Source organism: Camelus dromedarius, chromosome 9 (genome assembly GCF_036321535.1).
Source record: "Camelus dromedarius isolate mCamDro1 chromosome 9, mCamDro1.pat, whole genome shotgun sequence".
NCBI lineage: Eukaryota > Metazoa > Chordata > Mammalia > Artiodactyla > Camelidae > Camelus > Camelus dromedarius.
This window is the reverse complement of record NC_087444.1, coordinates 70,564,003-70,591,880: the sequence shown is the minus strand read 5'-3', so window position 1 is coordinate 70,591,880 and position 27,878 is coordinate 70,564,003. Positions and strand designations below refer to the sequence as shown.

At 52.5% G+C, this 27,878-nt stretch overlaps 2 protein-coding genes across 6 annotated transcripts; both read left to right on the top strand.

The window, feature by feature from the left end:
* Positions 1–3,640: 3,640 nt before the first annotated feature.
* CADM4 (cell adhesion molecule 4) lies at positions 3,641–17,152 on the top strand. Of its 2 annotated transcripts, none has more exons than XM_031459215.2 (9): positions 3,641–3,725; positions 12,417–12,563; positions 12,880–13,032; positions 13,315–13,449; positions 13,850–14,014; positions 14,142–14,232; positions 14,598–14,770; positions 15,523–15,651; positions 16,171–17,151. In XM_031459215.2, exons 1-9 carry the CDS (start codon positions 3,662–3,664, stop codon positions 16,278–16,280), a joined length of 1,167 nt encoding a protein of 388 aa, XP_031315075.2. In that variant the 5' UTR covers positions 3,641–3,661; the 3' UTR covers positions 16,281–17,151. The 2 variants fall into 2 exon arrangements, with proteins under 2 accessions (XP_031315075.2, XP_064345473.1); XM_064489403.1 differs by lacking the exon at positions 3,641–3,725 and adding an exon at positions 11,228–11,415 and having other exon boundaries at positions 16,171–17,152.
* Positions 17,153–19,283: 2,131 nt separating this feature from the next.
* On the top strand, positions 19,284–27,875 carry ZNF428 (zinc finger protein 428). 4 transcript variants are annotated; one of them, XM_010981471.3, is made up of 3 exons: positions 19,284–19,623; positions 22,049–22,274; positions 27,198–27,875. In XM_010981471.3, the coding sequence occupies exons 2-3, from the start codon at positions 22,199–22,201 to the stop codon at positions 27,698–27,700; spliced, it is 579 nt and encodes a 192-aa protein (XP_010979773.2). In that variant the 5' UTR covers positions 19,284–19,623; positions 22,049–22,198; the 3' UTR covers positions 27,701–27,875. The 4 variants fall into 4 exon arrangements, with proteins under 4 accessions (XP_010979773.2, XP_064345470.1, XP_064345471.1 ...); XM_064489400.1 differs by having other exon boundaries at positions 19,285–19,623; positions 22,070–22,274; XM_064489401.1 differs by lacking the exon at positions 19,284–19,623 and adding an exon at positions 19,700–19,985 and having other exon boundaries at positions 22,070–22,274.
* The last annotated feature ends 3 nt before the right edge of the window (positions 27,876–27,878 follow it).

Below are 27,878 nucleotides of genomic sequence, written 5' to 3'. Positions count from 1 at the left end.
TCAGAGGCAATAACAAAGGGCCATCTCTTCTTGGGTCTCTTTTTTAAAACAAAGAAAGCTTATCCCCAAACTTCCAGGCTGACTTGCCCTCCTCACGTTTTATTTGCCTGACTTGTTTCATACCCTCATGCCTAGAGTATTCACTGAAAGGGGGCATGGAACCACAATATTTGGCAAAGTATGTTCTGACCTCACTCCTGGGGCTTCCCCACATCATCTGGCTACTAAAGAAAGGTTTATGCCTAAACAAAATCAGGATTCTCTAAGGAAGGAACAAAGGGGCGAGGAAAATGTATTGGGGGGGGGGAATGAGTCTTCTTCCTGTACACGGTGGGGAAAAACCCAGTTCTTCCCTGCTGTGTCTTTCTCCTGTGTGTCTCCTTTGCTCTCACACCACTGCTACACTCACAACACCCTGGTCACCAAATGTGTGGGTTTTTTTCCCCTCACCCAGCAATTCTTGGTGACACTGGCTGGGTGTTCTACAGCTTAGCTTAATTCTAACACGATCTACCTGGAAATAGCATCTGATCCCACAGGTTAAAGCCTCAGTCCCACACTCCCCACTTCAGATGACAATCGAAAGTCCAGAATGTTACCTGTGCTTCTGACTGGCTATAAATCAGACCTCCCCTTCAGGTTTGATTAATCTGCTGGAACATCTCGCGGAACTCAGGAAAATGATTACTTATGTGTACTGGTTTATTATAAAAAATTATTATCAATATTATATTGATATATATCCTTATTATAAAGGATATATATCAACATCCAGATGGAAGAGATGCATAGAGCAAAATGTGTGGGAAGGGACACCAAGCTTCCATGCCCTCTCTGTGCAAGTCACTCTCCCAGCACCTGCATATGTTCACCAACCCAGAACCTAAACCCCACACCACTGGGATTTCTCTAAGCATGATGGATCATTAAGCCCATTTTTAGTCCTTCTCTGTTTTCTAGAGAATGGGAAGTAGGGCTGAAAATTTCAAGCTTGTCATCAGGTTTGGTCTTTCCATTGAGCAGCCCTCATCAGGACCCACCAAGAGTCACCTATTAGGACAAAAGACATTCTTATCACCCAGGAAATTACACAGGTTTCAGGAGTCCTGTGTCAGGAACTGTGGTCAGAGACCAAATGTTAGAACAAAAGATGCTCCTGATGCTCTTATCATTTAGGAAATTAACAAGGGTTTCAAGCGCTCTGTGTCAGGAATCAGGGGGCAGAGACCAACATATATTTCTGTTATCTCACAGATGATACTGAGAAAACAACTGACAAACTCTGAACCATCCCAAGACTTCAGAAACTCGAGAATGGTCTGCTCACAGTGTGTAGCCCATCCCAGCCCCCAAAATAGCAGGCACAGGAGTTATCTCCCCAATATACGCTTCTGTTTGAGAAAGCTAATTTCACCTCTGACCTGGGGATAGGGGGAGCCTGTGGCTCATGTCTAATTTAATAAACACAATCTCATCCCCTGGCCATTGATATTAGTTCAGTGATAGGCAGGTGGCATTGTCTGGACCAATGAGACACAATGAAAGGTTTTGGGGGGGGCTTCTAAGGAAAAATACTTCCCCACTTTGCTGAGGAGGCTTCTTCAAGTCTCTTTCTTCTTTCCCTTTCTCTTTCTTCTGCTCAGTCTCCCACGATCTGGCTTTCTCAGTCTGTCTTTCTGTCTTTTTCCCCCTCTCTACTCCTCTCCAAATGTGAAGGAAAAGTGTGACCCCAGAGGCAGCCATCTTGCAACATGAGAGGACCATTTACCCTTAAAACAGACCATGCTGAAGTCAGCCATATCCAAGACTTTTATATGTGAAACAATCATTTTTCTTAAGCCAGTTGGGTTGGATTTTCTGTGACCTGTATGGAAACCCTAATGGATAAAGTACCCTGGAGAAGCATAGGGACAGGACCACCACTCTTATGATGTCCTCAGGTGGAAGAAAAGGCGGGACCCCAAGAAGATAGATGAGAACCAAACCAACATCCCCCAGGGTACCCTGAAGCTGGAGCAGGAGATACCAATCTGTTAGAGTCATGAGTATGAGACCTATAGGTTCTTGGGAGGAAAGACAATTCTTAGCTACCCTTTAATCCAGTATCCCAAATCCAAGTTGGAAATTTCTCTCTCACCTATCCTAATACACAGAACATGAGCCCTGGGAGGATACAAGATTATCCAGCCTGAACACCTCCTTCCCCAGTTTAGAGAAAGGTAAACAGAATTGAAAGGGAAAGGAATCACTTGGAGCTGTAGTCCTGGGGCCATAGAGTTTGATGGAAGATTGGGTCCCAAGGACAGAGAGGATGCTGGGAGCCATGATCCTGGGGATACAAAGGTTGATGGAGCTTGGGTCCTGAGGACAGACAGGATGCTGGGAACTGGGTACTGAGGACCCAATGCTGGGAGCTAAAGTCCATTGGTGGATCTGGATGTAGCATTTTTTGGTGATGGAATGATGGAAATAAAGAGCAATGATTTTCATAGTTGACATATACCAGTTTCCCTGATTGTCAAATGATGGTGGGAGAGATTGAGGTCTCCTTGCTTCCATGGTTTCTCACTCTTCCTGGGTTCTTAGAGTGACAATCCTGCACTAGGCCTACAAGGTCCCAACAGAAGTGGGCTAAGGGAGACTCACCTCCCAGGAAGAAGGGACCGAAGTCTGGAGAAGTGAGTCAGCACCAACGATGGAAGAGAAATGGGAAGCGCACATAGAGAGACAGGGACACAGAGCAGGGAAGCAGGGTGGGGAAGCTTAGTCGCTGGGACCTGGGAGGTGTCCACCAGAGCCTCTCCTTCCTGCTGAATGATGCAGAAACACGGAGCCTCTCCCTCCACTGAATGATGCAGAAACACGGAGTTTCTGGGTGAGGACAGGAGGGAGGGTGAAACTTGACCCCAGCCCAGCCTAGCCCTGTCCAGATACCAGGCTGGGGCCTTCCTTCTCAAGGTGGCTCAGCACACAGCCTGTCACATGACACTGACGCTAGTACTCACCTGTCCACAGAATACCTCTCACACTTACCTTTCCCGTAGCCCACTCCTGTCCCCTCCAGGCTCACACTATGGAACATGTGCACCCCACACCCACACCTTCACCTCCACCCACCTGTCCGCCAAACACCGCTCACACTCACCTTTCCCCTCAAACTCCCCCACCCTCGACTCTCACAGACTCACGCACATAATCGTTTAACACTCTCCCCTCCACACACATCCGCACCCTCGCGTACCCTTCCAACGGCACCCTCACCTTTCCCACGACACACTCCCCCTCACACATCACCTGCATACGCTCCCCTCTTCACCCGTCACCCACCACCTCTGCCCTCACCCAGCACCCGCACTCTCCCGCCGCGGGTCACGCTCGTACACGCCCCCTGCACGCCCCCGCCCATGGCCCCCCAAGCTCTCAGGCGCCGCCCCCCTCTCCTTCTCCCCCGCACACTCTCGCGGTGCCCTCTCCCCTATTGTCGGGGGCCTCCCCGCGTCTCCCCGCCCCCTTCCCCGCGCCGGCCCCGCCCCGGCCCCGGCGCCCCGCCCCCCGGGCGGGCAGGGGGCGGGGCTCGGGGGGCGGGGCGGGAGGCGCGGGCGGTGCAGGTGCCGGGCCGGGAGCGAGCGGCGGCGGCGGCGGCGGCGGCGGCGGCGGCACCATGGGCCGGGCCCGGCGCTTCCAGTGGCCGCTGCTGCTGCTGTGGGCGGCCGCGGCGGGGCCAGGTAGGGTCGCGGGCCGGGGCCTGCCGGCCGGCCGAGCCGGGGCGGGGGGCGCGCCGCGGTGACAAGCGGGCGGCCGTGGGGCCGCAGAGGCCGAACAATGCGCGCGGGGCCGGGCCGGCCCCCTCCCCGGGACAAAGCGCAGCGCGGGCCGGGAGCCGGGAGCCGCGAGCGGGGGAGGGGGCGCGGGCCCGGGCCGCCTTGCCGCAGCACCCCCCCCAACCCCGCGCAGGCCCCGATCCCGGCGGGGACAAAGGCCCCGAGACCCCCCCCCCCCAACCCCAAGCCAGCCTTCTCGAGGCTGGCCCCGCTGTCCTTCTGTTCGGTCTGTGTCCCTCTGTCCGCCCGTCTCTGAGTCCCTCAGTCTCTCTTCTTGTCCCCCTACCCTTGTCCTCGTCCCTCAGTCTCGAAGTCTGTCCCTCTCTCTGTCTCCCTTTCTCCTTGCCTCTCTGTCCCCCACCTCTCTACCCTGTCTTTGTCCCCCACTTCTGTCCCTTGGTTTCTGTCCCTTTTTACAGGGTCACTCTGCCCGCCCCTCATCATCCTCTCTATTCCCTTCTCTGTCCCCCTGTATTTCTGCCCTCCCTCTCTGTCCCCATTCTCCCTCTCTGTCCCTGTCTCGCTGTCACCTCTGTTTCTCTGTCCCCATCTGTCCCATTCCCTTGTCTCTCTGTCCCTCTCTTCCTGCCATTCCTGTTTTGCTAGCGCCTTCTGTCACCTGTCCCCCGCACTCCCCACTCTCCCTAATGCCCTCTCTCTGTCCCACTGCCTCCCTGTCCCCTGGCTCTCCACCTCCCCTCTCTCCCCTTACATCTTCCATCCTGAGATCCCCATTGCCATCCTTCATTTCTCCGTGTCTCTGTCCCTCTCTTCCCCTGGAGAGGAATTGAGTCAGGCAGGGCATCTGAAGGGCCCTGGTGGGAAATGTGTGTGTGTGGGGGAAGTGCACGGGGACCCTTGACATGTGGGCACACACGTGGAGTCAGCAAATGCCTCCCAAACGCTGCCCCTCCCCACCCATTCACACACCCAGGCCATGACCTACAGAGAAGCCCCCTCCAGGACATCCAGAAAGCTCTCCGCATACCCTTATCACACACTGGAGAAAGCTGGAGACCTCCCAGATAGGGTGACCCTGAGACCAGGGACAAGGTCAGGAAATGTCACCCCCATACTCACACTCTCGCGCTGTGTGTGCCTCATACCTGCCACGGATCACCCCCTCCCGGTGGGGAGAGCCACTCTGGGGGGAATGGATGCTTGGGAGGTGGATGGGCAGATGTGGGAGGGCTAGATGTCCTGTAGAGATTTGAGAAAGGAATGTAACCAGATGGCACAGGGCTGGGGGCCTCCCTGGGTGTAAATCCTGGCTCCTGCCAGTTGCCGGAGCAGCCAATGGCAAGCGTCCTCCTCTTTCTGGGCCTCAGTTTCCCTTTCTGTAAAATGAGGACGTTGCACTTGGTGACCTGAAAAGAAAGGTACTCCAGTTTGGACCCCCGAAGGGGTTTCTGGCAAGTTGGGTGCAGGCACACCTTTGCCACTCTACAGTTTGAGGCAGAGCCTCCCACTCCTCTTTCAGGGACAAGGAGAGGGGCAGAGCTGACCTCTCACCCTCTGCCTTGCTTCATTCTATAGTCTTCTGCCATCACGTCAGAACTTTCACCATTACCCCCTTTCTTTGTGCAGACACACCACAATTTACCAGATGAGCTCTTTGATACTTCAGCTGTATCTCCATACAGTTCTGTTTTTCTTTCTTTGTTAGGCCCTTAAAACCAGGCTCATAGACTCCTAGGACCAATGAATCTAGTAAACAAAGAACCTGAGGGTATTTTAGATGTTGACATCTTTAGGATTCCAGAATCCTAAAGTCTTTAGAATCTTGGCACCTTTAAAATTCTGGGACCTTGCTGGCATTAGATTCTAGCCTCCTGGCATCTTTAGAACTCTGAAGCCTTGATGTCTTGAAGATCCTGAATCTTGACATGTCTAACATCTAGAATCTTCACAGTTAGAATCATGGTGCTTTGGATTCACAGAATCAGAATATAGCCTAAGATAACCACCTACCCAGTTTAAGAATCTTTTTCTAGCACTTCTGGAAGGAGGTAGTCCTACAGGCTTGTCCCTTGCTTAGTTTTAAACTCACTGCTTCCTGGTACCCTAAACCCTTCTGTAAACTTTCTTTAAATTAGATGGCATGGGCTTTACAAGTTGGGAGAGAGCTGGGTATCACGGGAAGCATTCTGAAACCAGGCCCCTCTGGTGTACTTCTGGGCCAGCCCCTGCCCTGTCCCTCTCTGAGCCTCGCTTCCCCTTGTGTTAAGCATGGAGTAGGCAGCTGGAGTACCTGATCTCAGAGGACCCTGCCTGCTTTTATTGTCATCAGATATTTCTGAATGGCCTTGGCCATCAGATTTTAGGAGGTGTCCATGGTACCCACATTTCCCTTTTAGTCACTCGCCTTCCTCTCTCACCTTGCCCAGCTGGCTGGGGTGGGGATGGGAGATGGGCTTCGTTTATGCCCTTTCAAAAATGTAGTCTCTCTTTCCTGGCTCAGTCTTCTGCCAGGAATAGCAGAAGAGGGTGATGAGACTTATGCCAAAAGAAAGAAGGGTCCAGGGTGGGTGGGCGAGAGGAAGTGGGAGAGAGATGGGTTGCCTGCCCAGAGATGCACAGGCAGAAACAGAGACCCTTCAGGCCAGGAACTGGATAGATCAGAAAGGAACAGAGGAAACAGATACCCAGATCCAAAGATAAAGAGGCTATTAAGAGTTGGGGGGCTTCGTGGAGGGACAGTTTGTTGATCCCGAATAATGTTTTCCTCCCAAGTGACTCATTTTCCCCTCCCTCCTAAAGTTCTGACTGGCCACTCTAAGAAGAGGGTTCTGTCACTGATCCCCACCCACCCATGAGCCGGATGCCTGAGTCCCCAGAGCGGAGGTCAGGTTCCGCAGTGGATTCCAAGATCTTAGACACAGCAGGGCTGGGGCCTGGGGTGGGTTAATGTCGTGCGAGCCTGGCCTGTCCCCATCTTGGGGAACACAAAGGCAGCTTTCTCTCTGGGGGCGGTGGGTGCTGGGAGACAGTCAGACTTGCCAGCACCCAATGGCCTGTGGCACCAGGACCCAAGCACCCACTAGTTCCCGCCTGTGCAGACCCCAAGCCCAAAGGTCCTCTGGGAACCAGGCCCCATGGCTCCTTAGCTGGTCCCCAGTGGGACAGGGGGGCGGCAGCAGAGCCCGGGCTCTTCTGGAGGGGGGTGAATAGAGGGCACAGGGGGTGGAGGCTAGGACAGTGAGCGCTCAGTGCAGACTTCCCGGAGCAGGAATTGTTCCCCTGACCCCACGCCCAGGGGGAACCTCCAGAGGACTCCCCCACCCCCTGGCTGGGCTTGAGGCCCAGAATCCAGGGAGTTCTGAATATCCCAGGAACGTGGGGGCCACAGGGGATGTCTGTGTGTGAGGCTGCTGACTCACCCCTACGCCTCCACCTGATGCTTGCTTCACAGATAAGAGGGGGATGAGAGGGCTGGGGAGACAGGACTGTGGTTCTGGAGGTTGAGGACTGTGGATCCGGAGTCAAAAGTTCCCAGGAGAGGAGTGGAAAGGGGGCCTGGACTCCTGGATTCTGAGGGCAGAAGGGGCTGGGGTTTTAGACTCCTGGTTCTGAAGTAGGAGACCGCTAGGGGTCCTGGACATGTGTGTCAGAGGGAGGAGGGGGCTGGGGTCCCAGACTCCTAGGTCTGAGGGAGGAGGTAGCTGAGCCTTGGACTCTGGGTCTGAGGGAGGAGGGAGCCAGGGGCTTGAACTCCTAGGTCCAGAGGGAGAAGGGGGCTGGGGCCCCAGACTCCTAGGACTTGATGGAGGGTGGAGTGGGGGGTACAAACTCCTGAGTCCTGAGAGAGGAAGGGGCTGGGGGTCTCACTCCAGGTTTCTGAGGGAGGAGGGGCTGGGACCCTGATGCCTAGGTCCTGCAAATACAGGCGCCTTCACAAGGCTGAGCTGGGGAAGAATTGATGCTTTGTGCGAGGATGTTCGGACTCCGCCATTGATGGGGGGCTGAGGGGGGGGTTCCGTCAGGACGCAGGGATGTACCACCTCCCTAGGGGAGGAAGTGGGGGAAGGAGGCATGATACCAAGAGCCCCCTAGGGAGAGGATACGGAGGGGGTGGCTGTGACCTTCCCGGATCTGTGACCTTGAGACTCCCTTGGGTATTCGCTGACTCAGGACCCAGGAAGTGCTCCCCCCACTCCACTTGGTCTCCGTGGAAACATCCACCAGCTGTGTACTCTGGACCCCTGGCTCCTGGGTCCTGAAGGAGGAGGGGGTTGGAGGCCCAGAATCGTGGATTTGAGGGGGGGGGGCGCGCTTGGGACGTCTGGATTTGAGGCAGGAAGATGCTGAGAACTCCGACTCCTGGTCCTGATGGAGGAGGGCGCAAGGAGCCTGGACTCCTAGATCCTGGGAGAGGAGGCAGTTGGGGGCCAGACTCCTGGGTCTAAGGGAGAAGAACGCTGGATTCTGGGTCTCTACATTTCACCTGCTCAGCCGCTCTTTCCCAAACCCTCCCCAGTCCCTTTTTCCAGGCACCATCCCCATGACGACTCCAGGCTGTCTTCACAGTTTAAAGGGCCAGTGCCCCAGCCCCAAAATCTCAGCCCCTCTCTGACCAGAAAGTCCTGCCTCACCACCCCCCAACCCTGAAACAAAAGCTCATGGGACATTAATATTCCAGGCACAGGCACTGTTGGTTACTGACTCCTCAGGAGGGGGAGGGAATAAGACAAAAGCCCCCCACCCTCACCCCATGTGCACCCTCAAGTAGAGAGCAGGGGATTCATTGGGGAGGGGGGCGATCCAGAGGTCCTGACGACTCCCAAGATATGTTGAGTTTCTGCTACTGACTTGCCTGGGACCCTTGAGCCTCATTCTCCACATCTGTAAAATGGAGGGGCTAGCATTGGGTTAGCCCTGGGGTCCAGTGTCCATGGATAGGCTTCAAAATGTTTTTTAAAGGCACCAGAATGTTCAGGCAGGCCGGTTTGCATGTGGATGGGCACATTTCTGGGGGTTGTAATAACAGCAGCTTTGCACAGAGGGCTTCCCGAACTTCAAGTCCTGGACTCATCCTTGTGAGTCGGGCACTGGCATCATCCCCAGTTTACAGACAGGGCATCAGAGGCTCAGGAAGCTTAGGCCACTTGCCCCAGGTCACACAGATGGCAAGTGGTCCTGCTGGGATCAACCCAGGTGTTTAAGATGATGTCACAAAGCCATTGTGAGGCTGAAATAAGATCCTGCCTGACACTGGCGATTCATGTGTCAACCTCCCCAGACTTTTATCAACTGCCAGGCATACTGCTAGGCGCCAGGGTGCCACAGTAAACTCCATGGATTACATCCCTGCCTTCATGGGGTGTATATTCGAGTTATGGGGAACAAACAGACAATAAACACGTACGCAAATTAATAAAATAATTTCAATGAAATTTCCAAGGAGATAAAACAGTGGTGATGAAATAGAAAGTATTCTGGAGGTAAAGGTGCAGGGAGTGAGAGAAGGCCTATCTCCTAATGAGAACAGGAGGCAGTCCTGGGGCAATCAAGGGGGGAGAACATTCTAGGCAGAGGGAAGAGCAAGTGCAAAGGCCTTGAGGTCGAAACATGCTCAGCATGTTTGAAGAACATTAAGGCCAGTGACCCTGTAGTAAAGCAAATATTGAGAAGGTGGTCGGAACTGTGGTGGGAGAGGGGCCAGGCCACAAAACACCTTGAAGGCCCAAGGAAGGAATCTCGATTTTATTCTAAGTGTAACCAGTAGCCCTCAGGGTGTTGTAAGCAGAGAGGTGACTTCATCTGATTTACCTTCTTGAAAAACCCATCCAGCTGCTGTGTTGAGAATGGTCTGGGGAGAGGCAGATATGGAAGCAGGGAGACTCATGTGTAGCTCTTGAAGTTCCAGGTAAGAGATGGTGTCGATGGACTCGGTGATGATAAATGAGGTAGACAAAGGTGAATAGGTTTGGAATATGTTTTGGAAATAGAATGGATAGATCTTGCTAATGGAATGGATGTTAGAGGTGAGGGGAAGGGTGAGAACTTGAATGATTTCTAGGGTTTTTGGCCCGAGCAACCAGGTAGATGGTTGTGACATTTACTGAGATGGAGAAAACATGGGGAGGAAAATATCTGGGGCAAGGATTGGACATGTTAAGCTTGATATTCTGGGAAGTGCTAGATAAACCCGTAATGGTGGCTTAAATTCACAAAACATTATATTCAAAGATAAAAGAATCTGGAAGTAGGCATCCGGGGATTTTCTGGTCTCTCCACATTATCACCAGAGACCCAGGTACCTTTCAGCTCTTGGTTCCAGCAACTCCATCACATGCTAGTTCCAGGCAGCACCAAGGTGACCTGGTGAAAAAAGGACTTGTCCCTTCCTTTAGGAAGTCCTCCCCAGGTTACCACATGACACTTTTCCATATATCCAATTGGACAAAACTTTATCACATGGCCTCACTTAGCTGCAAGGGAGTCTGGGAATTTTTGCTTTCTGCTGAGTATAAGTCAACCATAAAACACAACCAGGATTTTCTTACTAGAGAAAGGGAGGGATGCATCCTGGGTAGGAAGCTAGCTGTCTCTGCCTCCTCCTCCCCCCAGAATTAATCATTTCTGCCCCTCATTCCCCAAATCAGGTTACCTATTCCTCTTACAGGGAACATAACACTTCTGATGGGCTGTTACAGTGATTTGTGTCTACCTCCCCATAAATCTTGAAGGCCTTCCAGGACAGGGACCTCATCTGACTCATCTTTGGGCACCCAGCTCCTGAAAAGCTCCTCACTGCTCAGGAAATACTCCAATGAATGAATGAGACAGAATATGAGAAACATAGAACAATAGTTATCCAGCATTTAAAAGGGAGTAACCAGATCTGACGAAGGCTCTTTCTTGCTTTAATTCCACCACTGGCCTTTAGGATAAAAGCAAATCTCCTAGCTTTTGGCATTTGAGGCTCTTCCCACGTACATCCTACGACCCCTTATCAATGCTGGACACTTTTCACCTGGACAACCAGGCATGGATGTGGATGCAGGACATGGAATCAGAAATATGTAGATGCAGATCCCGGCTCTGCCACTTTCAGGCTGTGACCTTGGCCAAGTCATTTTCTCTCTCTGGATCAGTTTCCTCATCTATAAAATGGGAACTGGGAAAAACCTGGGGATTGATCATAGTGCCTCCCTTGTTTAGGTACTGTGATGATTAAATGGAAATTATATAGGTAATGCCCTTAGCACAAAGCCTGGAACGGGAAATGCCTAATAGACAGTAGCTATTACGGTTATTGTTGTTTGGAAGATGACAGTGACAGTGATGATGGTGATGTTGATGATGATTAATCTCAGCTTTGAGCTTTACTCTAGGCTGTTTCTTCTGCTGGAAACACCCCCTACTAATCCCTACCTTGTTCCTCTGGTGGATTAATCAGGGTAAGTTAACTGCTATAACAACAGCCCTGAAAGCTCAATGGCTTAACGAAAAAGTCTATTTCTCATGCTACAATCCTGTGCAGGCAGGTCGCAGGGGGCAGGCAGTCAGGGCCCCAGGCTCCTTCCAGCTTGTGATCCTGTGCTCCTCTGGGCTCCTTGGAGTCCCCTACATTCAGCCAGCGTGAATGACGGTGAGTGAGATGAGTCAGGCTGGAAGAGGTGTTTCTCTCTTCGCTTACTCCCATGGCCAGAAATCAGTCACATGGCCCCACCTAAGAACAAAGGATCCTAGGAAACATAGCCTAATCGTGTGTTATACCAGTTAACTTTAGCCATCTTAAGAGACCCTCCAAAACACAGTAGCTTTAAACAACAATTGTGTTATTTGTTCATGAGTCTAGAGATCAGCAATTTGGAATGGATCAGTCAGGTACTTCTCTTGGTCTCAGCTGGGGTCAGTCATGTGGCTGCAGTCACCTAGTGGTGCCACTGGGGCTGGTTGGTCCAGGATGGCCCCAGTCACGTGGTTATCTCTCTCCGATATGCTTAGTCTGGGCATCTTCACCTGACAGAGTCAGGGCAGCAAGAGGGCATGAGTGGAAGCTGCAAGGTCTCTTGAGACCTAGGCTCCAGGACTCATATGATGTCACTTCTAGCAAATTCTGTCGGTCCAAGCAAATTGCACAGCCTCCCCGGTTTTGCAGGGTCAGAGTGCCTCCTTAATGAGAGGAGCAGCAAAGTTAACTTACAAAGGTCACGTACAGGGACCAGGAGAAGAGTGTGGCCATCTCTGCAGACAAGCTACATCATGTGCTCAGGTGTGAAAGATGGGAAGTGGTGAATACAGAGCTGTTTCCCATACCTGGTGAACTCCAGCTCACTCTTTAAAATGTGGCTCCAGTGTTTTCTTCCAGAACCTCCTCTGACCACCGGTCTCCCTAGGCAGTCTTAGTCTCTGCTTCCTCTGGGCTCCCAGTGTGCCCTGTGCTGCCCCCATTAGGGCACATACCATTCTAGAGCAGGTTTTCTCCATCTCCTGGACTCCAGCCTGTGGGATATGTTGGGTGTGATGAACTGAAGGAGAGGGGAAGGACAGGGATTTGAGGTTTGGATGGGAGAGGACCAAAGGGAGAGAGAGAAGAATGAATTGCAGCCCTCAGTGAGTCTCCTGTTTCTCTGTCTACTGGTCCAGGGGCAGGACAGGAAGTACAGACAGAGAATGTGACAGTGGCTGAGGGTGGGGTGGCCGAGATAACCTGCCGTCTACACCAGTATGATGGATCCATAGTTGTCATTCAGAACCCAGCCCGACAGACCCTCTTCTTCAATGGTACCCGTGGTGAGTGCTGGAGTCTGGAATCCTGAGTCTTGAAGGAGAGGGCTGGGGCCTGACAGAGGACAGAGCCGAGACTCTGGGCTCCTGGGCCTGAGGGAGGAGCGGGCTGGGGACCTGGACTCCTGGTCCTGTGGATGGGAGGGCTTGAAACCTTCTGGGTCTCCAAGGGAATAACTAGGTTACTCAAAGGGAGTAACTTTAGATGCATAGGTATGGTTGGAGAAAAGAGGCAGAGGGCTGAACTCTAAGCTCCTGGAGGGAGGGTGGGACTTCTGAGGTCAGAATTCCCCAAGTTCACTCTTGCTTGTTCACTCTCTAGCCCTGAAGGACGAGCGTTTCCAGCTTGAGGAGTTCTCCCCGCGCCGGGTACGGATCCGGCTCTCAGATGCGCGCCTGGAGGATGAAGGGGGCTACTTCTGCCAGCTCTACACGGAGGATACCCACCACCAGATTGCCACGCTCACTGTACTGGGTAACGGCCTCCCCCTCCTCGGACTCATTCCCTTCTTCCTTTCTCCTCTGCTTATCCCTTATCTTGAGACCTGACCCTGTTTTTAACCTCCTGGACATCTAGTCCCTGTGAATATGGCCGGCCTTCCTGACCTCTGGCCTCTGTGTTTGACCCCTGCCACCTGGGACCCTTGTTCCCTTTGGTGCCTGGGATCCCGCAGCCTGGTTACTTTGAGCTCATCTCAGTGCTTCCTCTGACCCCCGCCCCCCCCTCCCCGCCTTTGCCCTCTTCCCCCTGCGCCAGTGGCCCCCGAGAATCCGGTAGTGGAGGTCCGGGAACAGGCGGTGGAGGGCGGCGAGGTGGAGCTCAGCTGCCTCGTTCCACGGTCCCGCCCGGCCGCGGTCCTGCGCTGGTACCGGGACCGCAAGGAACTGAAAGGTACTACCGGGTGTGGGGCGGAGTGGGGAGGTGCCAGAGAAGGGCGGGACTTGAGAGGAGGCGGGGTTCAAGGAGGTGTGGCTGGAGGGAAGGCTCGTTTATTTGTGGGCGGGGCTTGGAGGCGAGTGCATAGGTTTGGCAGATACTAGCCCCTCAATATATAGCTATTGAATAAATTGATGAGAGGGTGTGGAGTGAAAGAGAGGAGCTTTGGGAAGGGGCACGTGGGGTTGTGGGCTTCATTCGGGGAGGGACGTGGTTTGGAGGACTAGAGGCTAAGGCTGTGGATAAGGGGCGGAGCCTGGCAAATAGCCTGCTTTGGGATTGGCTGAGGGGCACTTTGTTCCTTCCCCGTGGAGGCAGAATCCCGGCCTGACAGTGTCTGGGCGGGGCTTGGCAGGGGTGACTAGCGGCCAGGAAAGTGGCAAGGTCTGGAGCGTGGCGAGCACAGTGCGGTTTCGTGTGGACCGCAAGGACGACGGCGGTATCGTTATCTGCGAGGCGCAGAACCAGGCGCTGCCTGCCGGACACAGCAAGCAGACGCAGTATGTGCTGGACGTGCAGTGTAAGTGCCCGGCGAGCTGGGACCTGGGAGAGCGAGGGTCCCAACACCAGCTGTCCGCCCTCGGGAAACTTCCGAGTCCCTCATGATGACCCGGACAACCACTCTCCCATCTCACTTCTGCCCACAGACTCCCCCACCGCCCGGATTCATGCCTCCCAAGCTGTGGTGAGGGAGGGAGACACGCTAGTGCTGACGTGCGCTGTTACGGGGAACCCCAGGTGAGATCTGGGACCTGAGACTACTGGGTCTTGAGGAGACTAGGACTGGGGGACCTGGACACCTGTGTCTCAGGAAAGAGAGGACTGGATGAACAGAGGGGGCTGGGGCCCGCACTTCTGAGTCCTGAGAGAGGAAGGGTCGGGGCGCCCAGACTCCTGGATTCTGAGGGTAGAAGGGGCTGGGGAGAGGCCAGGATTCCTGAGACCCTGGTAATGGGTGGAAGCTGGGCCCGGGACTGTTGATTTTCTAGGAAGGAAAGGGCTAGTAGGGACCTTATTTGGAAATGCTGCATATCTAGATCCCTGAGACTTCAGAATTGGGTGCTGGCACCTGCGCCTCTAACTCTCACTATACCCCTACCCAGGCCAAACCAGATCCGCTGGAACCGCGGTAATGAGTCTTTGCCGGAGCGGGCCGAGGCAGTCGGGGAGACGCTTACGCTGCCCGGCCTGGTATCCGCAGATAATGGCACCTATACATGCGAGGCGTCAAACAAGCACGGCCACGCGAGGGCGCTCTATGTGCTCGTGGTCTACGGTGAGGACAGGCTGCTGTCGGCCTGTGGGAAGGGCTCAGGGCAGGGGCGGGGCTTCCCGTGGTCCCCGAGTTATCCTGGGTGGGGCGGGGCCTTGGGAATGACAGGCTGGATTGGATAGTGTTTGAGACCCAGGCTTTGCAAACCGGCGACGAGCAGAAGCAACAGCCGACAGAGTTCTTAGAGTTCTGGGGCCAGACTGACGGTCTGGGTTCAGATTCAGTTTTGCAGCATCCTATTGCGGGTATCTTTGCGCTTTAGTTTCCTCATCGGTAAAGTGGAAATAAACAACAGCACCTACCTCATAGGGTTGTTGTGAAGATATGAGCTAAATATATAAAGCGGTTGGAGGCGCCTAGCACAAAATAAGTGTTAAGTATTTAGCTCTTTTGACAGTGGGGCAGGAATTTTGGAATGGCTGGGCCCTAGCTCAGCATTTTAAATACCTGGAGCGTTTTAGACAAGATGGGAAGGGGCTTGGAGCTGAGGTCAAAAGAAAGGGGATGTCCTGTTTCTGTTCTCTGCGGGGTGTGGCGAGGGGAGGAGGCAGGTAGGTATTAAAATAACTCGGGGGCCGGGTCCGGCTGTGTACAAACCTACACGCATTCCTTGAGGAAGTGGAGCATAAGAAGGAGTGAAGCCATGAGAAGGAGCCACCAGGTGGCAGTAATTTGTGGGACGTGGCACTTAATGGGGCGCAGTTGGATGAGACCGTCCTCTGATGACCTCGTCCTGCGCCCTGTCCTTCTGGCAGATCCCGGTGCTGTGGTAGAGGCTCAGACGTCGGTGCCCTACGCCATTGTAGGAGGCATCCTGGCGCTGCTGGTGTTTCTGATCATATGTGTGCTGGTGGGCATGGTCTGGTGCTCAGTACGGCAGAAGGGTAAGTAGGGGCGGGGTCTCGAATTCAGCGACGGGTGTGGTTGGTTGTGGGATTCGGAAAGGGGTGGGGCCTAGTACCCGAGTCTAAAGAGGGCGGGCGTAGAGCTGGGATGAGGGGGCGGAGCCTAGATCCAGGATTTGAAACCCAGCGGAACTTGAGGCCCAAATTCCAAAAGGGGCGGGTCTTTCGGGCCAAGACCCTAGAGGGGGTGAAGGGTTGAAGCTGAATTAAGTCCATGCGTTTGAATTCCTAATTGCTGAATGAGTAGGGAGCAGAGCAGGAGAATTCTACCAGGAGAACGGATAAGCGTTGAGCTTTCCGTGAACTTTTGGAGTCTTCCTAATTCTGCTTATACCTCTCTCTGTCCCTGTTTTGCTATTCCCCGGACTTGATTCCCTCTCCTTGTATGTTCCGTCTCTCTCTCTTCCTTCGTCTGATATGTCTTGTCTGTCTCCCTTGTCCAACTCCTGGGTCCACACATATATGTCACCTTTGCCCTGGGGGCCTCTCATCCCTCAGGCTCCTATCTGACCCATGAGGCCAGTGGCCTGGATGAGCAGGGAGAAGCAAGAGAAGCCTTTCTCAATGGCAGCGATGGACACAAGAGGAAAGAAGAATTCTTCATCTGACCCCACCTCCACCCCAGGCCTGTGCCTGGGCTGGGGTCCACCCCACTGCCAGCTGCAAAGACATTTACCAGAGTCTGGGATGGTGGGCTTCTCCCCCCACCACTAACACCTCAGACGTTTGGGCAGGGATGGGGGTGTCAGATGCCTGGGTCTCAGCAAGGGCCAGAAGCAAGGGCCCAGAGGTCTGGGTCCCCCAGGGGGCAAGGGCCAAAGGTCCAGATCCCCCAAGTCCAGGGAGGGCAGGGCGGTAGGGATTGGGTTGGGGGAAGATAACTGGGGGAAGGCTAAGGCCCCTAGGCTGCAGAACCAGGTCTCCTGGGGAGGGATCAGATTCTGGGAAGGGTGGGGTGGGCAGGGAAAGGGAACACAGATTTCTTTGGGGGTCCCAGACCCCATGCCAGCCATTGTAGGAGTTCCACAGAGCTCTGGGCACCTCTTTGCAAAGCCATGTTTGCACGGTGGGGTTAAGGGTGGGGGGGAGGGCGTGGAAACAGGGATTCTGTGTCTTTGTGTCATAACTTTGATGGGGGCGGTGAGGGAGACAGCCCCAACTCTTTTCTCCAATCCCCTTCCCCAGGTTCCTCGGCTCCCTTTCCTCCTCCCCCCAATCTGTCCCACCCATTTGTCTCTGTCCACCCACTCCTGGGGGGGGCCTTCCCCATCTCTCCTCCAGGCCCCCCGGGGAGGGGGAAAGGAGTTTGGGGGGAGGGTGTGTTGGTCTCTATGGTTTTATATATAATATATTAAAAAAAATCAAAAATCTGTATGAAAATATCAGATTGCGACCCCTGCTCCCAATCCTGGCTTTTGCCCCCTTTTTCTTGTTAAAAAAAAAAAAAAAACACATTTTGTACGGGGCGGGGAGGGGGATGGGGAGGGGGTTTGGCAATCCCACTAACCACCATTAAACTGAGGAGAGAACAAGTGTTTGGGGTGGCTTTGTGTCTGTCCCTCTGCCCAGAGCTGCACCATGTCAACAGGGAGGGTTACTAAACTAAGGGCCGAGGGGAGTGTGATGACTGCTGATGGGCAGTATAGACCAGTAAAGGGTCCTCACTTCTCCAAGGGCACCTCCGTCCTTCCAAGAAATCTGGGTTTTTTTCTGGTCACTTTTTCAGCCAGAAGTCACCAAGTCTCCTCTCAAGTAGCTACTGAGCTACCCCACCCCCACACAATGGCCTGGACCCTTCCCCTGGCCTACTCGACCCCTGACTCAGTCTCCGGAGGAGCTTTCAATTACTCACATCTCGCCCACTAAAAACCTGTCCCTGCCCTGCTCAAAAATCTTTCCTTAGCTCCTCATCACCTCTAGTTCAAGTCAAAGCACTTTAGCCTGACATTCCAGGCCCGTCAAACATTTATCTAAATTTTAGATGAATGATTGTAATTTTAGAGTCAAAAATATATTGACCTTACTTTGTAGCAGGTGCTGTTCAAAGGACGGGAGATGCCACGATGAATAAAGGAGGCCAAAGTTAGGTGTTCCAGACAGTTTAGCATTAATCTCAGACTTGATCCTGTTCTAGGCACTGAGGACCCAAAGTGAAAAAGAAAGGGTGACTCCATTCTTACCTCCACAAAGCTTTCATGAGGAAAGCAGATTACAGCAAGGAAGCAAAAAACAAACCAACCAACCAACCTTAATTTCAGATTGCCATAAATACTATTAAGAAAATACAGAGTAATGGGGTGTGGGGGACTATTTTCTTTTAACTTGTTATTATGGAAAATTTCAAATGTACAGAAGTAGACAGGACAATGAAGTCCCATGCACTTGTCACCCCAGCTTCAACAACCATCAACTCATGGCCAGTCCCGTTTTATCCACTACCCACTCACTTCTCTAAAGCCAATCTGGAGGAGCTATCTTAGAAAGATCGGGGAAAGCCTGTCAGACTGGTATCTGTGCCAAGGTTTGAATGATGAGCATAACATCTATTCGAAGATCAGAGGGAAAAGCATTTTCAGGCAAAAGGACAGCAAGGGCAAAATCCTGAGATGGTAAAGAGATTGGGGTGTTTGAGGGTAAGTGGAGCTAGACAGAAGTGGATAAAGAGGAGTGTGTGTGTGGGGTGAGGGGGAGTGACGTCAGAGACGAGCAGGGTTAGACCTTGTGTATGTAGCCCCTGGGCCATGACAAAAGGTTTGGATTTTTTTTTTCTAAGTGTAATGGGATCTCATTGGAGAGTTTTAAACTGGAATGAATCACTTCCAGGAAGCCTGGAATGCTGTAATAGCTTTCCTATACTTTCAGCATAAAGTCTGTGCTCTTAACGTTAAGGATAGGAGACTTTCTCCTCTCTTTGAAGTCTAGATGAACTAAACTGCTTTCACTTCCTCAAACCAGGCAATATTTTTTCTGCCTCTAGGCCTTTGCCCTTGCTGTTCCCTCTGCCAGAAAAACTCCCATTCCAGTTGGCTTCTATTCATCCTTAGCTTAAAGACAATCATCACCTCCTGGAAGACTTTCCAGGCTGGGGCAGGTGCCTCCTCAGGTTCCCACAGCTTCCTCTACACTACCCATCCCAAGCTCTGACCACTCTGAATTGTGGTTCTGATTGTGTGTGCATCTCCTTCCTTTGATGGGGGGGGGGGGATGAGAGCAGGAGAATAGAGGTCGGGTATGTTAACTGCGGAAAACACAATGCCCTCTAGCACTGGGCCTAACACACAAGAGAGCAATAAATGTTTATCCTGGTTGTTGGGGGAAGGTTGTGAGGACTGGTACGAGTGTTGGCCCTTGTACCCCTTCTCCAGATGTAAGCTGATCCCAACCAAACTGAGAATACTCGATTCGCGCTAGTCCGCAGTCCCTGTGCGCATGCGCCAAGGTCAGGCTTTGGCGGGGGGCCCACGCCCCTCATATGCTAATCACTGCGCTCAGGAGTATGGCCCCTCCGGGGAATATGCAAATCAGCCCTTCCAGCGCCGGAGGCCTCCCATTGTCCCGCGCTAAGATTATGCAAATAAGCAGACTTCAAATCCAGAATCCAGACCGAGCTAGCACCCCCACCCCCAGCGCATCCCATTTGCAGTAAGGCGCGTTCAAGCTCGCTCACGCACGCACGAGCCTTGCAGTTTCTAGTTCCGTCGAGCTGCGGACTGTACCAAGTAAACCCGGACAGCGAGGGGCAAAGCCAGGAACCCCCTGTGCGGGCCTCGTCCATGGCCCGACTTGGAGAGCCCCTCTTCCCACTGTGCTAGAGGAATGGTCTATCTCGCCGCGCAAGCGCCCTAGGCTCTTCACGCCCCTTGCACTCCCTCCTAGCCCACTTGCAGCGCAGGCGCAGAGTCCGGGCGTGCAGCCGCTGCTGCCGAGCCGGAGCGGGGGCCACCAGCGCCGGTGAGTGTTCGGGATGGAGGTGCGCGGGGCATGCTGGGACGCGGGCTCCAAGGCACCGCTGCATGATGGGAGTGACGGCTCCGGTCACCGAGGAACCGGCAGCGGTCTTGGGCCGTGATGGCCGGAGGGTGAAACCTAGGCTCCCCTTTTTACCCGCACGCAGCTCCGTGCCGCCCTGGGGCATCCTGGGAAAACGGGATGCCCTACCCTAAAGCATTGTGGGAGTCTGTCTGCTAGTCGTTATGGGCCTGGTGCATTCTGGGATTATCCTGGCTTCTTGTGGGGAACTGTCCCTTTTGTCACACACTCTCCGCTGAGCATCCTGGAAGCCTGGAGTGCTTCGACGAAGAGCGCCTTGGAAGGTGGTCATTACAGTCCCGAGGCATCCTGGGGGAAATTGCAGCAGGGCATTGTGGAGACTGGTCCTTATAGTCCTGTATAAGGTTTTGCTCTTGCCTCCTTGCCCTAGCATTGTGGGAACGAGTGCCTGTTAGGTTCGCATATGGCATCTTGTGAGTTGGTTGCTATAGGCTTAGGACATTGTGGGGTCTTGGGCACTGTGTATACTTTATGGTAGTGAGGGACCCTCATTTATGCCCCTCTAAGATCGTGGGAGCCAGTCTGGCCGCCATGTTCATTGTATGAATGGGGCTTAGGCACCAAGGAATGCCTCCAGCCGGCATGGAATGCTCTGGAAGGAGCTTTGTGTGATGCGGGTTTGGGGAAGTGTAGGCTGGACTAGTGAGCAATGTCTCCTGGTAATCTCATTGGAAGTTCTGATTGTCCCTGGTATATGATTGCCAGTTAAAACAAAGAACACCCAGTTAAATTTGAATTTCAAATAAACAACAAATAATTTTTAATATACCTATGTTCCATGCGATATTAGGAATGTACATTTCTAATAAACTATTTGTTTATCTGAAATTCTAATTTAACCGGGCATTGTATATTTTTATTTACTAAATCTGGCAACCTTATCTTGGCATAAAATAGAATTCCCAAATTAAATGAGGTCCCTTAGGCAATAGGGTATTACGAGAACTCTTCTTCTGCAAGGTATGAATCCTCTCTGCCCTTAAAGCTCAATCCAGGGGTCTTTAGAAAGCTCACCTGCCAGCATGATGCCAGCTTTCTCAGGCCCAAGCCTCCTCCGGCTTGAATCCTAATCTTTTTCTTTTTAGTCCACAGCATTAAACTTGACCTCTATCTATGCTTTGAAGGGATCATGTGTTTTCCACCATATTATCCACTGCCCAGCACAGGCCTTGCATATAAGCGGTGCAGCTGTATGTGCAGTGTGTGTATGTGTGTGTGTGTAGGGAGGTACTGATGAAGAGGGAGAGACAGGAGAGGAGTCAGAGAAGGCTTCTTGGAAGAGGTAGAGATGGTGTTTGGGAGGGGAGAAGTACAGAGGTTCTTCTGTTTGAGGCCAGCTTTGGAGGGTAAGGTTTCTTCAGTCAGACAAGAGGGGAGAAGCACATTCTTGACAGCAATAGCAGGATTTGCAAAGACCCACAGATGTGAAAAGTCCTGGTGTGCACAGAGAGAGGTGAAAAGTCTGGAATGGCTAGAGTTTATAAAGGGTTGGGAGTGGGAGTAGTAATAGCCACTGTTAATGGAGGACCTGCCACATACCAGCAATCTGTATGAATGAGCCTACTGAATCTTCAAAAAAATCTTTTCAGCTGATGGCTCATTTTAAGAGGTAGGATGACAAGGCTTCAAATCCTAGTTCACCCATCTACCAGTTGTTATGACATTGGGCTATCTGTAAATCCTGTTTGTACCTCAGCTTCCTCATCTGTACAAAGGATATAATAATCTGTCTCAACATGGTTACAAGTACATAAATTAAGCCCTGGAAGCCATTTTTGTACCAAGAAGGAAACAGGCTAGAGAAGGTAGGTTATTTTGCCTGAAGCTACACAGGTAGAATGTGGCAGATTTAGGATTCCGACCTAAACACCATCTTGATACAGAATTTGGGCTAACATTTACAAATGAGTTCAACCATACTAGTTGTTGAACTAAATGCTGAACTACTTCTAGGCTGGTTGGTATATCACTGCTACACCAAGTAATCCTACCCCCAAATGCCACTTTGGACTCTTCCTCCAGCCCCGGACTTTCCCACAATCCAGCAAGTAAAGGGTTAATGCCTGGCCTAGGAGCATGTTCCACTCTCAGTTCTGATTGGTGCCCATGTTAGTACCCACTGTTAAATATTTGGAATATTACCTTTCCCCACCCCACTGAATGAAAACCTCAGACAGCTTTGTTGCCCAGAGGGGCAGAGCCTACAGTCAAGGCCCTGTAGGCAGTGAGGGGTGGAGCTGGGGTCATCTTTGCCTTGCTCACAGCACTGAGCACCCTGAGTCCTGGGGAGGCAGATGCTATGTAAAAATTTATTGTGTCACCACAGGCCTTTCCTTCCCCTGTCCAGCATTCCTCTCTACCTGTCGACATCCTGCATCAGAGGACTTGTGGCCGAGGTGTGGCTGTGGAAAGCTGGCCAGGGAGGGACACTGCCCAGCTGCTGCTCTGCTTCTGTCTCCTGTCCCCTCCCCTGGCCATGACAGAGACCCGTGAGCCAGCTGAGACTGGAGGCTATGCCAGCTTGGAAGAAGATGATGAGGACCTCTCTCCAGGTGAGATGGCCTTAGAGGTGGTGGTGTTGGCTTGAATATCATCCTGGTTTGGGATTGGAGCTCCACTGAGAAATCTTGAGGGGGAGTGGCTCCTTGTCTCACTAGGTGTTCTATTGTGATTGGGACTTGGTGACCTGCTGTGAGATCCTTTCCTGCTGAGACTTCTGGGGGTTGTAGATTGGCTGGGATTTCTCTCCTTGCTGTGATCTCTTTCTTTGCTGGAAGTTCTAGATCGGCTGTGGTCTCTCTTCTTTCTGGGAGTTCTAGATTGGCTGTAATCTCTCTCGTTGCTGGAAGTTCTAGTTTGGCTGTGATCCCTTTCTTTGCTGGAGGTCCAAGTTCGTCTGTGATCTCTCTGTTTTCTGGGGGTTCTAGATCGGCTGTAATATCTTTCCTCACTGGGGGTTCTAGGTTGGCTGTGGTCTCTTTCTTTTCTGGGGGTTCTAGAGCGGCTGTAATAGCTTTCCTTGCTGGAGGTTCTAGTTTGACTGTGATCTCTTTCTTTGCTGGAGGTTCGAGGTCGTCTATAATCTCTCTCTTTTCTGGGGGTTCTCGATTGGGTGCAATAGCTTTCCTTGCTGGAGGTTCTGGATCGGCTGTGAACTCTCTCCTTGCTGGAGGTTCTAGATCGGCTGTGATCTCTCTCCTTGCTGGAAGTTCTAGACCATCTGCAACTTCTCTCCTTGATGGGGGTTCTAGACCGGCTCTGGTCTCTCTTCTTGCTGGAGGTTCTAGATCGGCTGTGTTCTCTCTCCTTGCTGGGAGTTCTAGACCACCTGTGACTTCTCTCCTTGCTGTGAGTTCTAGATCGGCTCTGGTCTCTCTCCTTGCTGGGAGTTCTAGACCATCTGTGACTTCTCTGCTTGCTGTGAGTTCTAGATCGGCTCTGGTCTCTCCTGGAGGTTCTAGATCGGCTGTGATCTCTCTCCTTACTGGGGGTTCTAGACCATCTGTGACTTCTCTCTTTGCTGGGTGTTCTAGATAGGCTGTGGTTTCTCTCCTTGCTGGGAGTTCTAGACCATCTGTGACTTCTCTCTTTGCTGGATGTTCTAGATCGGCTGTGGTTTCTCTCCTTGCTGGGAGTTCTAGACTGTCTGCAACCTCTCTCCTTGCTAGGGGTTCTAGATTGGTTATAACTTTTCCCTTTGCTGCAGATCCTGGACTGGCTGTGTCTTCCCATCTGACTGGGAGTTCCCTTTCGGGTACGACTTCTTGCCCTACTATGATTCCTCTTACAACTGTGGCTTCTCACCCTGCTGTGGGTGCTCTTCCGACTGCGACTTCGGTGCCTGCTAGGGGTGCTAGACTGGCTGTGACTCTGGGGCCTGCTGGGTGCAGTATCCTGGTTGTAACTCTCAACCCTGCTGGACACTTCAGTTGGACTGTAACTCCACTTCCTGCTGGGGGTGATCATCTGACTATGGCTCTTCACCCTCCTCGATGATGATGGAGATTGGCTGTAACCTTCCTCCCTGAAGGGAGTTCTAGTGGGGCTATAACTCTTTGCCCTGCTAGGGGTTACAGCCAGGCTGGAACTCTTCCCCATACCTGAGGCTCCTGGTGGGCTTTCGCTCTTCTTTCTGCTCGTATTTCTAGGCTGGCTCTCACTCCTTTCCCGGTTGTTGCTTCTTGGTCTGCTGTAACTCTTCCCTGCCCTCTGGTTTTGCTGGGAAGTAGGAGTTCTCACCCTGCTGGGCATACCTGATCTGGCACCATGAGTTCTTATCCTGCTGGGAGTGCTGGTCCTGTTGGCTGACCTCTTGGAGCTGCGGCTTCCCCTCCGGCCGGGAGTTCTGCCCCGGCTGCGCGTGCCTCTGTGCTGGGACCCCTTTACCCCGCTGGCCTTGCTGGCTTTGCTACTCCTGGTGTCAGTGCTGGCCCTGGTGTCGGTGCTGGCTTTGCTAGGTGTTCGTGCCCTGCTGTGAACTTGGGACTTGCTGCTAGGCTGGTTAGAAGGGGCTGCCTTTGTATTTGCCCATTTGGTAGATTTGGAACTGCTTGGGCTCGTGACTGAGTTGGGGGCTGTCGATGGCTTGGTGGACACTGAGGAGCTGCTGGGCATTGCCGATCTGGTGGTCTTCAAGGACCCAGGAGGCTTGGGAGACGCTGTGGGCGTTGAGGGTCCAGTGGATGCCTGAGACATGCCAGGCTTCGAGGTTCTTGTAGGTGGAGAAGGCATGGTGGCCACAAAAGGGCTTGTGGTTCTGGAAGTCACAGTGGACATGAAAGGCCTGGTAGCCATGGGTGACGACTTGATTGTCTTTCCCAGGCCAACTTAATGAAGTCACAGTAAGCAGTGAAGACCCTGGAGGGGATGTGGTGTGAAGTCAGAGGTGGGAGGAGAAAGAGGGGTGGGGCCCCAGTCCCCAGCCCAGAGCTGGAAGTATTTCCTATTTTGCAGCCATTCAGCAAATGCCTCCTGAGGCTGCCTTACGGCTCAGCATTGCTGGAGACACAGAGATGGGTCAGACCCAGGTCCTGCCTGCCAGGAGTCTCCAGTCTAGACCCAGACCATCACTGCCCAGGCAGTCAGAACGTATTAGGGGGCAGGGAAAGCCTAGATGAGAGAAACACTGACCACCTGGGCAGTCAGGGAGGACCTCACAGAGAAGGTGACATGGAGCTAGGGCCTTAAAGAGGAGCAGGAGTTTGCTAGTGGAGAAGGAAGAGGTCGCTCCCGGTGGGAGAAGAACAGAGGCAAAGACCTGGAGGAGGGAAAGCAAGGCCTCGGGGCCACCGGTGTTCATTCAACCCATGTGTCCTGTTGGGGACAGTGAGATGAGTCAGACCTTCTCTTGAGGGGTTCCCAGCCTGATGGGGGAGACATTCTGGGGCCCAGATGGCTACAGCCATTAGGACAGTGACAAGGAAATGGATCCAGAGTAAAGGGAACAGGGGAGAGACGTCTAGGGACATCAGGGGTAATTTCATAGAGGACAGGCCCTGTGCTGGATCCTGAATGATGAGTAGGAGGTTACCAGGCAGAGTAGGGAACAGCATTCCAGTCAGAGGGACTAGCCCACGCTAAGGCCTCAGGAAATATTTGTTCAATGGCAGAGACAGCAGGACAGGAACAAGTAAGAGACAGAGGAAGCTGCAGGGAAGGACGTTCAGCAACTATAACCTATTCTTCTAAGCTAGGTGATGCTGGGGACCCAACAATGAGTCAGAGCAGGCCAGCCTGCTGGTCTAGTGAGGAAAGGACTTTGGAAGGGCACAGCCCTGAGGACTTGGGGCTAGGATAGTTGAAGGGCAAAAGAAAGTGACTTGGGATTAGGAGATCTGGGACGCCCTCACCAGGGAGGAAGGCCTCCTATTGGGTCCTAAAGGATAACAGGAGACATTCCTAGCAGAGGGGATGGCATGTGTGAAAACCTCAGAAAAGATTTCTCAAATTGAATGCCAGGTGCAAAGTGTTCTAGATGCTAGGGGCACAGTAATGAACAAGATGAAGTCCCTGCTTCTGGGGACAGGCAATAAACACACAAGCAGGTGTTGTATACAATAAACCGAGGAGAATAATAAAGCAGATTTAGGGGCATAGGGTTTGCTGGTTAGACAGATTGGCCAGGGTTTCACTGAGGTGACACATAAGCAAAGACACAGCAGAGAGGAGGGATCAAGCTTTAGTCCATCTGCAGACAGGATGGCCAAGGCCCTGAGGCAGGTGCCTGCCTGGGGTGTCAAGGGACATGCAGAGCCTGTGTGGCTGGCTCAGTTTTAACAGGGTCCCTGTGGGCTGCCCATGGAAACTGAGGGAGCGGGGCCAGATAGATGGAGGGCGAGGCTTTTGCAGTCCTAGGACATGCTTTTGGCAGGCTCCTGCCTCCAAGCCTGAAGAAGTGGTATCTTCCCACCCTGCTGCTCATGTCCGCACCCCCTTTAACAGCTGCTCGTGTCACCCTTTCCTGTACATTGTATATTTTTTTCCTTTTTTTAACCTAAACTTGTATGAGGCATGTTCTTCATACCCATGAAATCACAGTAATATATCTATACTTACAAGGAAATATTTTAACTCACTTAATTATACATTTATATTTATAAAGCCACATTTATCAAAATGTGTATATATATGTATGTGTTTTAATTTGCTTAAATATCTGTTCCAATGTTTGTCTAAATTGATCCACTTTAAGATAAAAAACAAACTTAAGGTTACCAAAAGTGAAAGGTGGGAAGGGATAAATTAGGAGTTTGGGACTAGCAGATATACTATATATCTGCTAATATAGGTATAAAATAGTATAACTATACTATGTATAACACTACTGTATATAAAATATATAAACAACAAGGCCCTACTGTATAGCACAGGGAACTATATTCAACATCTTATAATAAACTATAATGGAAAAGAATCTGAAAAAGAATACGTATTTTTATACTTACGTATGTGTAAGTGAATTGCTTAGCTGTACACCTTTAGTTTAAAAAATAAGATCCCGTGTAGGCCATCACCGTATTTAGCTTTCCCTATTAGAGTTGTGTGACTGGAGGTGAGTGAGTCGCCTAACCTCTCTGTGTCTCAGTTTCCCTATTTGTCACTTAGGGATAATAATAATACCTCCTTCAGGGTTGTTGTGAAGATTAGTTGAGTTAATATATAAAAAATAGGGTTCTTAAAATAGCAGTGGACACTGTTGTCATTTTTATTGTTCCTACTTCTCCTACTTTGTTCTTTTTAAACCCCCAGGATGCAGTTCTTGAAGATATTTAGTTGCTTGACACCTCGATACTGAGCCTGTGCTGTGTGCCGGGCTCTGTTCTGTGAGATGGGGAGTCATCTGTGGGAAGAAGAGGGTTGTGGCCCGGCTACCCTCTCCATACCATGGAGAGTCTGAACTGGACTCCGGGAGGCAACAGCCAGGCACAGCCCTGTGTCCTCTGAGGCCACCATCTTTCCTCATCCATCCCCTATAGGCCCAGAGCATTCCTCTGACTCCGAATACACTCTCTCAGAGCCAGACTCCGAAGAGGAAGAAGATGAGGAGGAGGAGGAGGAGGAGACCACTGACGATCCTGAATATGACCCCGGCTACAAGGTGAAGCAGCGCCTGGGCGGGGGCCGGGGGGGCCCGTCCCGCCGGGCCCCCCGTGCCGCGCAGCTCCCGGGCCCCCCAGCCCAGCCCTGCCAGCTCTGTGGCCGCTCACCCCTTGGGGAAGCCCCCCCAGGCACCCCACCTTGCCGGCTCTGCTGCCCTGCTACAGCCCCTCAGGATGCGCCAGCCCCTGAAAGCAGGGCCCTTGGGGAGGAAGAGGAGGAGCCACCTCGGGCTGGGGAGGGCCAACCAGCCGGGAGGGAGGAGGAGGAGGAGGAAGAGGAGGAGGAGGGCACTTACCACTGTACGGAGTGCGAGGATTCCTTCGACAACCTCGGGGAGCTGCATGGGCACTTCATGCTGCATGCCCGGGGTGAGGTGTAGGCAGGGCCTCTACCCAGGGAGCTTGGCAGAAGGGGTGGGGTGGGTGGGGCGGGAGAAGGGGGCTGAGGACATTGGGGTGGTCGCAGTGGTCATAGGGATGGGGTCCTGCCAATCTGTGTCGTCTTAGCAGTAGATGTGTGAAGGACAGAATAAAAGCCAAATTCTGTGTGTGTCAGTC

Bases quoted from the DNA above. Each gene is read 5' to 3' on its own strand.
- CADM4 (XM_064489403.1), top strand. From the start codon at position 11,289: ATGCTACAATCCTGTGCAGGCAGGTCGCAGGGGGCAGGCAGTCAGGGC. The intron at 12,564-12,879 runs GTGAGTGCTGGA...TTCACTCTCTAG, and splicing joins CTTCTTCAATGGTACCCGTG to CCCTGAAGGACGAGCGTTTC. The intron at 13,033-13,314 runs GTAACGGCCTCC...CCCCTGCGCCAG, and splicing joins TGCCACGCTCACTGTACTGG to TGGCCCCCGAGAATCCGGTA.
- ZNF428 (XM_010981471.3), top strand. From the start codon at position 22,199: ATGACAGAGACCCGTGAGCCAGCTGAGACTGGAGGCTATGCCAGCTTG. The intron at 22,275-27,197 runs GTGAGATGGCCT...CATCCCCTATAG, and splicing joins TGATGAGGACCTCTCTCCAG to GCCCAGAGCATTCCTCTGAC.